This window comes from Pagrus pagrus, assembly GCF_965226575.1.
Source record: "Pagrus pagrus genome assembly, chromosome: 12".
NCBI classification, from domain to species: domain Eukaryota; kingdom Metazoa; phylum Chordata; class Actinopteri; order Spariformes; family Sparidae; genus Pagrus; species Pagrus pagrus.
The window spans coordinates 6,308,223-6,321,476 of NC_140196.1; the positions used below are offsets into that span (position 1 = coordinate 6,308,223).

General features: G+C 43.0%; 2 protein-coding genes across 2 annotated transcripts in view; one reads left to right on the forward strand and one right to left on the reverse strand.

Annotated features, from left to right (window-relative positions):
- LOC311265911 (uncharacterized protein) overlaps nt 1–3,675 on the reverse strand; it is a 30,454-nt gene extending 26,779 nt beyond the window's left edge. Inside the window, exon 1 of the mRNA XM_084368029.1 lies at nt 3,606–3,675. The gene's annotated coding sequence lies outside the window, so the exon portion shown is untranslated. The remainder of the gene's footprint in view (nt 1–3,605) is intronic.
- The window catches only part of LOC311265909 (ephrin type-A receptor 4-A-like), a 28,621-nt gene extending 17,364 nt beyond the window's left edge, over nt 1–11,257 (forward strand). Inside the window, exons 8-19 of the mRNA XM_084368026.1 lie at nt 1,615–1,739; nt 1,884–2,043; nt 2,148–2,259; nt 3,067–3,125; nt 3,425–3,538; nt 3,642–3,827; nt 3,918–3,979; nt 4,101–4,310; nt 4,573–4,749; nt 7,522–7,709; nt 7,934–8,119; nt 10,215–11,257. Of these exons, the coding sequence (XP_084224152.1) occupies nt 1,615–1,739; nt 1,884–2,043; nt 2,148–2,259; nt 3,067–3,125; nt 3,425–3,538; nt 3,642–3,827; nt 3,918–3,979; nt 4,101–4,310; nt 4,573–4,749; nt 7,522–7,709; nt 7,934–8,119; nt 10,215–10,332 (1,697 nt within the window). The 3' untranslated portion in view covers nt 10,333–11,257. The remainder of the gene's footprint in view (nt 1–1,614; nt 1,740–1,883; nt 2,044–2,147; nt 2,260–3,066; nt 3,126–3,424; nt 3,539–3,641; nt 3,828–3,917; nt 3,980–4,100; nt 4,311–4,572; nt 4,750–7,521; nt 7,710–7,933; nt 8,120–10,214) is intronic.
- Nucleotides 11,258–13,254: the final 1,997 nt, after the last annotated feature.

The window sequence follows — 13,254 nt, forward strand, 5'->3', positions numbered from 1 at the left end:
AAAGGGGCACTACGTATACAATATTAATGAGGTAATGATACAAACTCAGAAATATGTATTTTTTTCCATAAGTGAATAAACAAGCTGTTCTCAGAGGAAAATAAGGTCCAGAACACTGTTTGAAGCCAGAAAGGTGGCAGGGTCCACCACATATAAACAAAGTAAAACAGTAGGAAACCGTGTTGTCCTTTAAGGTCAGTTTGTTTATTCAGGCGTGAAAACGAAAAGAGTTTGTTTAGGCATCTTTCTCTTCTGATTAAAATTTCTCTCCCCAAAACTACAGCGTGCACCTTTAAGATGCTTTCAGATAATCCACATGAGCCATGTGTTGGTTTTTGAAAGATATTTCAGAGAATCGTTAAAATTTGATGAAGAAAAATGGACTAAATTAGATTTGAAAACCAGCTCTGCATTAAAGAGATCTGTGATACATTTGCATTACATCTGACGTGCAGTTGAAATTGATTAGCGCAGCTTTTCCGGAGCATAAAAGAGATGACCACATTATGGTATAATACTGTGTAACAAGACTGTATATTGGAAACACGCTCCAGATGCGACGTTTACATGAAGGTACAACAGAGTTTAATAGAAGAAAACTGAAGTTGATCAGTTATGCAAGGGCTCATCCATCATCGAACAGGCAGAGACAACAGTCCCTCCGCTAACAACGGCGTCAACACAATGAAACGCAGCTACACGACATTTTTCTTGCTTTCTCTCAACTACTATCACTGTCATAGCTGCCATAGTTATTACTCTGTCCTCCTACACCTAACGACAGCTGAATTAATTATAGGGGTGTGTTCAAGAGGATGTCAGAAAGCATTGTGGGAAAATGTAAATCACTTTCTTAAATACAAATGGACCGAGCTGGCTGAGGGGAAAGCAGCAAGCGACGTAGTAAATTACAACACTACATGGAGAAATTGTTGACACATAACAGCGCGAGTGTATCTAAGGGTGGGATTTTCCTCGTGTCAGCTTTTTGACCACGGAAGTGTTCGAAAAATCACCCAGATTTTATGGCGTGTTTCATTTTAGTTGTGAAGGTGTCAGCTGGTGTGTGGCGCTCCTCACACATGCTCCCCATTAGTTTTTCGGCGCTCGCTTTTCTTTTTTTTTTTTCCTTTTCCGCACGCTGTTACATCTCGACTGTCGTTGCTTTAAGTCTTTGCTGTGGCATTTAGGAAACGGCACACCTGCTTAGTTCCGGGTGCCCCGGGGAAATAAGTTAGCCGTGTGTGCACAGCATGAGAGCTGTCTGGAATGTGTCAGGTCCAGCCTGCACCACCATATGGCCCTATATCATATTATGAACAGCCACAAAGGAGGACAAACACCATAAAGGGCTGGGAAAAGTAAGGATGTAAGAGGAGAGAGAGCGGAGAATGAGGCGTGTCTCTGTGGAGTGGGAAGGAATGAGATGTAGGTCGGTTCTCAGGTGCACTGGGTCAATGGGATTGTTGACAAACACGCATCATAGATACCGTTCAAGTTGTGTGCAGGGCTGGAAAACTAATATACTGTAGATGTTATCTCAGTGGCAGCATCAGAGAATACACAAAGTTATACTATTGTCACTGAATTATCTCTCCCCATCTCTCCTCTCAGCTCCCTCTCCGGTGTCGTACATCCAAGCCACCGATGTCACCAGGCACAGTCTGTCGTTGGCGTGGCAACAGCCGGATCGACCCAACGGGGTCATCCTGGAATACGAGGTCAAGTTCTATGAAAAGGTGAGCCGCCCGCAGGTTAATGCAGCTCAGGCTGCTGTCTGGAATGTCAATAAATTGGCACGCTGTTTGTGTTTCACTGATGGCGGAGATGGATTTGCAGTCAGGCGCTGAAACGCGGCCCCTCTTTTTGTCCCGTCTAATCAGGATCAGCGAGAGAGGTCCTACCGCATAATGAGGACCTTCTCTCGGAGCGTCGATGTCACGGGCCTCAACCCCCTCACTGTGTACGTGTTCCATGTGCGTGCTCGCACGGCGGCCGGGTACGGAGAGTTCAGCACCCCGTTCGAATTCTCCACCAATTCAGGTATTGTGGCGATAACCTTCAGTGGTTTTTCGACGATGTGTTGAAGTTTTGTGACGCAGCTCACAACTTTTGTGGTCGGTGACATTTGTGTCCTTCTCTGTTAGATCCCTTCCCTCTGATTGGAGAAGGAGTAAACTCAGCCTTCCTGCTGCTGTCTGTCAGCGGGGTTGGAGTTTTACTGCTGATATCTGCAGCTGTTTTCATCATTAGCCGCAGGTAAACACACACACAGACACACACACAGACACACACACAAGCATCCATACAGGCAGGCACATCTATAGGCTTGTTAGGTTGGCCAGAAGTTTCCCGTCAGCACATCACTGACGTCAGTGTGTGTGTGCCGCCTCTACCTTAACTACTGCTTTTTTGAGCTTCCCCAGTCCACACAAACAACACACACACACCTCCCCTGCTATTGTGTGGATAAATAATGTGTGTGTGTTACCTGGAGCTTTTAAAGGGGATTAGAGTGGAGACAGTGATAATCCCTTTGTCCCTGACTTGTCATTACTGTCTCTTCAGCGGCACAGCTTGTGTGTCAGCTTCCGCCGGCGCGTGCACTCACACGCGCACACACGCACACACAGAAACACAAGCACGCGCGAGTGCCCACACTCACACACACCTGCTCACACACAAAAGGTGTTTTTGACAGTTTCTTTGTTTAATGGAAAACACCTTTTATCTTTCACTACCTGAGGCATCGCCCCTCCTCCCTCTCTCCCTTAAACGCTTTCATCTGCTCGCTCTGTCTTCCCTGCAGCCTCTCTGTTCTCATTGTCATCGCCTTCCATTGCGGCAAAATCCTGAAAAACCCGATGAATGCGCGGCGCTACTGGGAGGAAAATAAACAAATTTAAAAACAATATGACGCGTATACCCCTTTGTCTGTCCTCTCAACTGTAGAAAAAAGATCTCGACAAAAAACACGCGAGAAGTGAAAAGAAACGGTTACAGACGCGCTCTGACAGGCCGCCATGTCTCTGTCTTAAATGTCCATCATCTCTTTTGTGTCATCAGGAGGAGTAAATACAGTAAAACAAAGCAGGACTCAGAGGAGGAGAAACATCTTAACCCAGGTACTGCACACACACAAACACAAACACACACAAGCACACACACACACACACACACACACACACACACACACAGTTTTACTGTACTGTTCCAAAAAAGGCAGAGAGACAGATGGATGCTCAGTTCTCTTCTCTTCAGTCCACCTGCACACATCATACACACATACTGCCAAAGACATTTACATAACATATGCAGCAGTTACACAACTCATACTTCTCACCCTCCTCTGCATCCCTCCCTCTCCTCCCTCGTTTCCTGTCCTCTCCTCCTCCTCCTCCTCCTCCTCCTCCTCCATTTGCAGGAGTCAAAATCTACGTGGACCCGTTCACCTACGAAGACCCCGATCAGGCCATCCACGAGTTTGCCAAGGAGATTGATGTTAGCAGTATTCACATTGAGAGAGTTATTGGCATGGGTAGGCTTGGCATTAATGCTCTCACACACACACACACACACACACTTACCCACACACACATGCTTACTTGGCGCTGACGCTGCTGTTTGCTCGATGTGTGTAGGAGAGTTTGGGGAGGTGTGCAGTGGTCGGCTGCGCGCTCAGGGAAAGAGGGAGATCTACGTGGCCATCAAGAGTCTGAAGGCGGGTTACTCTGACAAGCAGAGGCGGGACTTCCTGTCCGAGGCGTCCATCATGGGACAGTTCGACCATCCGAACATCATCAGGCTGGAGGGCGTCGTCACAAGATGTGAGTTGTGGACAGAATCTGAAAGCTCTCAGTCGTAGTGTTCGGGTTGTTTGCATGCTCAGAGTGAACCTCATATCTCTGCCTGTGTAGGTAAGCCACTGATGATCATCACAGAATACATGGAAAACGGATCCCTGGATGCTTTTCTTCGGGTACATGTGTTTCATTTTCTTATTCATAATGAAAAAAAACGTAAATCTAGTTTTGATTAGCAGTAAATCACATATAAAATGCTCTGACTCCACGTTAACCTGCTCCTCTTCAACATCTCAGAAACATGACGGCCAGTTCACAGTGATCCAGCTGGTTGGCATGCTGCGCGGCGTCGCCTCAGGCATGAAGTACCTGTCGGACATGAGCTACGTCCACAGAGACCTGGCAGCTCGAAACATCCTGGTCAACAGCAACCTGGTCTGCAAGGTGTCCGACTTTGGCCTGAGTCGGGTCCTGGAGGACGACCCAGAGGCTGCCTACACTACGAGGGTAAGACACACTCCCACAGAAGTCATTTATAAACACAAGCACATGATGTGAAAACACAATCTGCTGTTTGCTTCTCTCCTGATTCCAAATTCATTATTGCTCATTACTTTAATTAAACATCCGCAGCCTGTTCGAAAAATACATTTATAGACTTTTCACAGGCTTCAATCAAAGAATAAACATTTTGAAAAACGCAAAACAATTTCTCCCTTCGGATAAAGCAATCAAACATCTTTCACTTCCCCCAAAATGACTGTTTTAGGAGGCCACTGGGACTTATCTTTCCCCCGGAGGGAAGATCCCCATCAGATGGACGGCTCCAGAGGCCATATCCTACAGGAAGTTCACCACGGCCAGTGACGTGTGGAGTTACGGAATCGTCATGTGGGAGGTGGTTTCATACGGAGAGAGACCCTACTGGGACATGAACAACCAGGACGTGAGTCATTTTTATTTCATCTCACCTGTGAGTTGAGTTGCCTCAGAGACAAAAGCTCATTTCTGAAACCCTTTGCATATTTAAAGTAAATGTCAAATCAAAATACTGGATCACCTTCATTATCATTATGTAATGCAGTCAAGGTATGAATGATTTAGATCCAGAATATGGATGACTCTAGCACTGACTACCAAGAGTTCCTCATGGGCTGTTTTTTGTAAACCTCCAGTTTAACCATATTATCTTAAAGTAAACACAAAGGTGACCCACATTGTTTTCCATTGCTGTGTGTTTACAGGAGGTCAAAGAAGAAAGTAGCTCTTTAAGATCTAATGAATGTTTACGGTTTGAGTAATAACTTGAAGATTCGCCTTCACTTTCTTTTCCAAATAAGGTGTTTAAATGATAAAGTCAAAGCGGGGATTTTCTTAAAAGCTGTGATTACTCAAGTCGACGCCCCAAAGCACCAACATACATTCAAAACAGATTCTTATTCTCCACCTATCAGGTTTTAGCCATGTTAGTAACTAAAATGTTATCGTAACTGTCAGAGAAGATGCTAAAAAATATTTCCACTCGAGCTTCTTCTCTCTAAACGACTGTTCATCCACCGATCACCGACATCAACATCTGTGCGCTGTGAGAAATTCAAGTTAAACTTTAGCTTCCAGCTTAAATTGACGCCATTTCAGCAGACGGATGAAAGAAAAAGGCAACACTTCTTCGGGGTAATTTAAGACGGGACTTTTGGATGGAAAATAAACCATCCTCTGTGTGACGTACTGAATCCTGACCTGCTGCATTTGGCCTCTGTGCCAGTCAAAAAAAATGTAAATTTTGCCTTTAAATCATCTGCAGAAAGGGCGCTAAGCCAAGACTTTGTTCAGCAGTCAGAGGAGGTTTTATTGAAGTAAATATTTAGACTTCATTAAAAAAAGACAAGGAATTGCAGCTTAGTGTTATCCCTCCGCCAAGCACACACTATATATAAATTAAGGGCCACTTTAGTTGTTCTGAACCGTTTTCGAGATCTGAGACAAAAATCCTATTTCAGAGCAAATTTGCAATCACTTTGCTATCAAAGCTCGTTAAGTTTGAGTGGGTCAAGGAGCCGTGCTGGCATATGGATATTTTCAAACATGATTGATTTCATCTGCAGCTCTGATGTAGTCTGAGAAAACTTTCCCGAGGAGCCGCTCTCCGGGCACTTTATCCATCTTATTTACTTTCTCTTCTTTTTCAGAGGAAATTAGGACACGCTGAGCAGTTTTTTTAGAAACACTGTGATCAACCTGACCATTCTCACAACCAAATATAATCAAAGCATCTTTAAAACTCATATTTCAGTGTAACTCCTGAACCATGACCCAATTCCATAGTACATACTAAGGCAGGTTTTGAGTACACAGTATTTTCATGTCAGAAAAAAGTTGACTGATTTGTCCAGATCTTGCAGCAGAGGCTGTGACGCATAGCTCACGAAGAAGCCTCTTGGATGAGAGGTGAAACGTCTTCAAGATATTGAAACAAGTCCAGTTGCCTACGATACAGACGACTGAATCTCCACCAACACGTCAATAAATTAATGTTTTCTTCAGTGTCAAAGTATTCCAGTGATAATTTTCTGTACATCCATGAGTGAACAACATGAAAACATAAACTGCTAATAGCTAACTTAGCATGCTTTAATGGTGCTTATTTCCCAAACTGTCAACAAATACAGGTTAAAAATGGGACTTAAGCTGTAGCCAATAGTGAGTTTATGACTTACTGACTGTGAGGATATTATATTTCTTCTTTACACCCAAAGAACCTATAAAAGCTTCCTAGTTTACAACCTACAAATTATGGCAACTGTAGTTTCAAGACTGGGAATGTGATTATTCCTCAAACACAGGTGAGACAAAGAATAATAACAGCAGTTTCAAAATCCATGAATATTAACTATTTTCATGTTGTAATATAATATTCCTGTCTGACAGGACTATGGCTCTGTTGTGTCTGAGTGGGGGGGCGCGCAGTGTCAGACTTTGAAAGCCCCTGACGAACAGTATTGTCCCACAGTATAATGCACAAAGGAAATAGAGGAGCTGCTCACAGCTGCAAAAAATTGAAATAAATTGCAGATGGTGGCGAGACAGCTCTGGAAAGATCTTGGAAAACAACAAAAAAGTAATAAATCTTCGGCAGAAAAGGTTTTTCTTCCTTTTTGTGAAATTTAATTGGCAGTGGCGCTTCAAAGCGGCAGTTTGATTGATGTCCGCTGGCACACACATTTCATCATTTCCTGTACAGAACTGTAATGGACATTGATTTATTTTATTCTAGCTGCAGACAGGATATACTGTGGCATTAAGTATACTAGAATACTATTAGTATACAGTATGGAAATGGGGCAAACACTGATATCGCTGTGTAATTGTCTACTTCTTCTTGTGTTATATTGTTTAGTGCGTTATTAGTGGCACAGTGAGTGCTAAACAAAGGAGGCTGGACTTGCTTGAGGTTCTTGCAGACGTTTTACCTTTCATCTTAAAGGCGTCTTCAGTTCTTACGGACTGGTGGGGAGTCCTTGGCAATTTATTCTTTGCTAACGACCCCACAGAGTCGTTAATGACCCCACAGAGAATAAATTGCCTGGGACTCCCGACCAGTCTGTAAGAACTGATATGGCTTTTTCACAGGCATCACTGAAGCATTTCTGCCTGGATCCAGGTTTTTGGATCAAGACTGTTAAAAAAATAAAATCCTCCACCTCTGTCCTTCCTTCAGGTGATTAAAGCCATCGAAGAGGGCTACCGTCTACCTGCTCCAATGGACTGTCCTGTGGTGCTGCACCAGTTAATGTTGGATTGCTGGGAGAGAGACCGAGCAGAGAGACCCACCTTCAGCCAGATACTCAACATGCTGGATAAACTCATTCGTAACCCAGGGACTCTGCGCCGCACAGGAGGGGAGAGGTACATGCAAATACAGGAACAGTGCTTCACAATCGCAGACTAATGCATGAATATCATTTTAATAAAGCCAAACACGTGCATTCATGCTGTACTCACACCCACACCTACATTCTCCCAGCCAGATTATTAAGCCTCCATTGCACAGTTTCCCTTTAATTATGATTTCACACTCCAATTTCACCACCAACCTGCCTCCTCTCACCGTCTCTCATGTTTTTTTACAGACCCACAGCCACCATGCTGGAGTCAGGGGTGGCGTCAGAGGTGTGCGTGTCGGTCGTACCGGAGGTGTGTGTGCCCGAGTGGTCGGTGTGTGTGTGGCTGCAGTCCATCGGGCTGGAGAGGTACAGAGACACTCTGGCGGCGGCAGGATACACCAGCCTCGACAGCCTCCTGGCTCTCACACACCAGTAAGTGCACCTACGTGTGAAAATGGATGAAAGTGAGAGTCACTTTCACTCATCACGTTTATTAGTGCAAAAAAACACGAGCTGCACAAACAGAACATGTCTCTGCTTCGGTGGAAATCTGACACATGAGAAAGGATCCAAACACCGACTGTATTTTGTGGTGTTATAGTAGCAAAAACATAATTATTTGCACACATAAAAGAGAGCTGGATAAGCTGTGTTTCCATAAAACGTTTGTATCTGGCACCCTGAAGGGTTTAGTATGCTTAAGGTATTGCCAGAAGGTTTTAACTTGTTATAAAACAGCCTCAGTTTAATACTAATGCCTCTGTATGACTCTATATAAGCAAATGGAGCAATGACAGATGACTATAGTAGAATCTGCGGGCCAGGCATCATCTTCCAAGCTTGACTTATACGGCTCAGGAGATGTTACAGTATGATCATGAATAAACTCTGCGGCTACTCAACGCTCGAGGAGAACGTCTGTTTGAGTGACAGCTATCCCTACATGCTAGTGGTGCTGATCTTGCTAGTACGGCAGTCTGGTTGCGATAGTAGTGAGTTACCTACGACTACAAACCACAACCCCGTTCTCATGTTGAGAGAGAACGTTGACAGTTAGACAGGAAGAAACACTGACTGGAGTGGAGCTTTAAGTACAGTGTCAAGAGTAAATCATACATATATTTACATGTATTCAGCATTTGTCTGATTAAAGGAATAACTGTTGTTTTATTTTATCCACTTGATGATAAAATAAACAGATTTAAAATTGCACTACTTTGTCTCTGATGCAGAATGCAAAGTAAAATATTCTCCTCCAAAATGAAGTAGAGTGGAAGTTTAAAGTAGCTGAAAAAAGAAATAGTCATGTGTACAAGTACCTTAAAATTGTACTTAAGTGTAGTACTTGAGAAAATGTTCTTCATTACATCTCATCACTGGATCTAGGTGTGTAACGGTAACTAAAAATTTACTTTGCTTCACCATCGTTGTATCAGTTATAAATCTTACATTATCTCAACATCATGTATCCTGCAAACAGCTGTTCAAAAAGTAAAACAGCATTAGAAATTTCTTCCAAAACAAAAGCACGTGCTGCCCAGATGAAGATCTTGGCGGTGGTATACTGCTTTTGTCCACAGGGGGCGCCAGAATCAACAGAAGATAAAAGTTCCCTGTAGCAGCTTTAAACAAACTAGTTCATGTGAAGAACAAGTGAATGAAGAACAGCGCTGTGAAAACAACGTCTGCTTACCTTCTCACCTCTGCATACCTGACTGATTGCCGCGTGTGAAAGGAGGAGGATTAAGACTCTGATCCGATAAGCACACTGAAACTCTTACAAGATGTCAGTCTATGCCTTAAAGCACTTGTACTATGTAATTACACAAACATGTTGGTGTACTCTAATCGCCCCATTTAGTGAGTAATGTCAGCTGGTTTCTATTTTGTCAAACAGTGAAATACTCCTTTAATTACAGGACAACTCTAGTGTTGTTTCATCTTTTTATTTTCTTTGTACAATTCTTCTTAAGACCCCAAAACCAGCGACGAGTTTATCAAACTAAATGGTTTTGTCTGATGTAGTCACAGAGCTCTTTTGTCTTCCGCAATCTGTTAAAGACAGTAAAGAATCGCACCAGCGCATGAGTGGCATATCACTTAATTGCAATGAATGCGGTCCCTGCTGCATTTTGGTGTCACTGAGCATGCTCGGGGATGTGGTTTCTTGTTGCTTTGCTTTTGCTCTTTTAAGTGTTTTTAATAGTTCTGAATGACAGTGGAGCTCTGTGGCACAAAGACACAAACTATAACAGGCTTTGGCTGCACAGACAGCTTGATAACAATGGTTATAGCTCCACTGGTAGACACAGTTGGCTATTAATTGTCAGGTTGGTGGTTAAATGTGGCCCTGAGCCCTAAAATAGCTATTTGTCTTGGGGATTAGAGTCTCTTTGGATGAAAATGTCTGCCATTTTTTTCCTGAAATCGGTGCTGATAAAAAGGATAATCCCCTCCAGATTCATGCTTTGAATACATGTTGTTTCTCTCCGTGTGTGAACATACATGTTTGTGTCTGCGCCCACAGGGAGATGGACAGACTCGGAGTAATCACACCATCACACCAGGACATACTAATTGCCAGTGCGCAGCAAGAAATGCTGTCTCAAATGCAGCACATGCAACACACAATGGTTCCAGTCTGAGCCGGAGGACGGATACAAACCCAGAAGAATTTTCATTTACCTCATCCATGCACTTTAGAGGGACTCTTCACCGGTGGGAATACGACGAGTGGAGCGAAAGTGAAAGTACGGAGTGAAAAGAGGAGAAAAGCAGCACTTTTTGTGAACTTCCACACTGTGGAGTTTTCTGAAAAACCACGATGCGGACGTGGTTGCAGATAGCATTAAGCTACGGCGAGCTCAGACTGAAGCCTCATCCTCTTACCCCCCGTTCTACTTTTCATTATTTTATTATCTGTTTCGTGAAGGCTGACATGTTAAGGCTGTGCATAAGCAGAATGGCTTTCAACTTTTTTCCTTTTTTTCGCTGCTTCGGGCTTGACTTGAACAAAAATGTGTTTTGCGTTTTGCTCGTGTGTATGCGTGCGTGTTTGCCCGCGGGCGCGTGTATGTATGTGTGTGTGTGTGTGTGTGTGTGTGTGTGTGTGTGTGTGTGTGTGGCGAGTGCGTTGACTGAACGTGAAATCTGTCAAGACGTCAGCTATCTCTGAATATTCTGAATATGCAACGTTACCCGAGTGAGTGAGTGAGCGAGTGAAAGAGACGAGCCGGACAGAATGTATCACTACGAGCTCTTACCTGTTTCACACTAACAAACTGTATGATTTGCTGTTTTTTTTTTATTATTATTGTTCTTTTTTTATTTTGTAATTGTACAAATTATTGTTTTTGTCGATTTTAGACATGTAGAGTAGAATGTCATCCATCTGTGTCAGTCGTTTGTGTCCCTCGTTTGTTGCTGAGAATTAGCTACACGAAGCATTTTGTTTATTTATGGTCTTTTTTTTTTTTTTAAATCTAGTTTGTACATTGTAAAATAGAAACACTGAGGAAATATTGTAATGATTGCCATATTGCATTGCAATAAATCCCAAAACTCGTCCCATCTCTGTAGGTTTTAATCTCGTTTAACTCAAACTTTTGCAGTCGCAGTGTGTTTAATGTAAAGTTTATGTTGTAATGTAGACAGAGAGTCCAGTGTGGCCTCGAGCATTTTCATATTTATGATGTCTGAGTCTGGCAGAAGAAGAAAGTGTCCTCTGAGAGTTGAGACTTAGTCAGAGGTGCCTGTAACAAGGAAAACAAGTCCAGAAGAACACCAAGCTGAAATGCTGCTGGTGTCATCACACTGTGTTGAGAAAGAGAGGACAGAAACACAGAGAGAGAAGAAGAAGAAGAAGAAGAAGAAGAAGAAGAAGAGAAGAACTGAGAGCTTGAATTAAAAGGAGAGAAAATTAAGAGTGGGCTGTCACCATGAGCGTCTGTGTGGCATCATGTTTTTTGCCAGCTAAATTGGGCTGAGTTTGCAGCGCATACTTGCCGAATCAGCAAACATCTGTCTCCCACTACACTACCACACACCCATACATACACACACACACACACACACACACACACACACTCACCAGGGAGTTGATTGGAGAAACCTTTTGATACATAAAGGAAGAGAAGATGTGATCTGGATCCTGGCAAAAAAATGTCAATGTTTTTCCAGCCTAATGAGAGCTGCCTGCACACACACACACACGCACACACACACACACACACACACACCACCCCCTGCCTCACTCCTAATACATCCAAATCACACACAGCAAACAAAATGCTGATGGTGGTTAATGAGGCAGATGCCTCTGAGTAAGAGACAGAGAGAGGAGGAGAGACGGAGGGGGAGTCGGTTCGGCTCGGCTCGGGGCGATGAAACGGGCCGCTTCTGCCAAATAATGAGACACTGACGACACGTTGAGCAGGTAGCGTTTTGTGATGATGCATCACACGCTGAGCCTGAAAGTAAGAGAAAGCATCTGTTTGTGTGGAAAAACAACTGTGAGCAAGAGGTGGATAAACTCACTATGAACTGTCTCAGACCGCAGAACAGACGACAGTCGGTCTGTCCGCTACTTCTTATTTTTTGTCAGGTGAAACTGCTCCTTTTATTTTTCATAATCTGAGATATCGGAGGAAAGAAACACTTTGCACAAGAAGTCAATCAATTATCAAGTCCACAATGGAAATGAGTTATTTTTCATTTACAGCATTTAAAGATGAGCGAAGCACAAATCCACTGAAAGTCCTCAAATTGGTGTGAGGCAGGAGTGCAAGTTTTTCTGCCATTTTTTGTCAACAATCAAATGGATTTTTTTTTTTTAAAGATAATCAATTATCTCTTTGAATGGAGACCGATAAATATGTGACATCAAAACATTTTATTTTGTCAGGTGTAGCCACGTGTTGACAGTTCCCACAGCAGAGTTTGTATTTCCACCTCTAACAGAAAAAACATCTGTAGGCCTTTTCTTACCACTATATAGTTGTTAGTTATTAAGGGGTTAATGATACTAAAACCCAGACTTTTTTTTTTTTTTTTTTTTTTTTGGCTAAATGTTTCGAAAAGTTCTGATGTTAACACAAGCTTAAGATATTTTCACGTCTTGTGCTACAACACGAAACATTTCAGTAAATACCCCACGTTTGAATTAAAAAGTGTTTAGGTGTCTTGGAAACGGCGGTTGCTAACAAGTGGCTAAATGAGATTAGCACACAGAAGCGAAGGCGAATGCAAAGATTCATCTCCTCACTCGTCGTCTTTAGTTGCAAACTATTCTTACTCTAATTTGCGACTTATAGATCGATTGATTGATGGTAGTTCGTTCATGGCCTAATGTTAGCTGATGTAGTTGGTCACCAGGATGGCCGAGTGAATAAGGTGTTGGACTTAGGATCCAATGGGCAAATACCTGCATGGGTTCAATCCCTAGTCCTGCTAAACTAGTTCCTTTATGTGTCAAGAGCTGTTGTGTTACCAGGACTATAAAGTTATTGGTCCCAAAACCAAAAGCAATCCATACAGTAGGTGTTTGCTTTTGGCCGGTATGTGGCCCG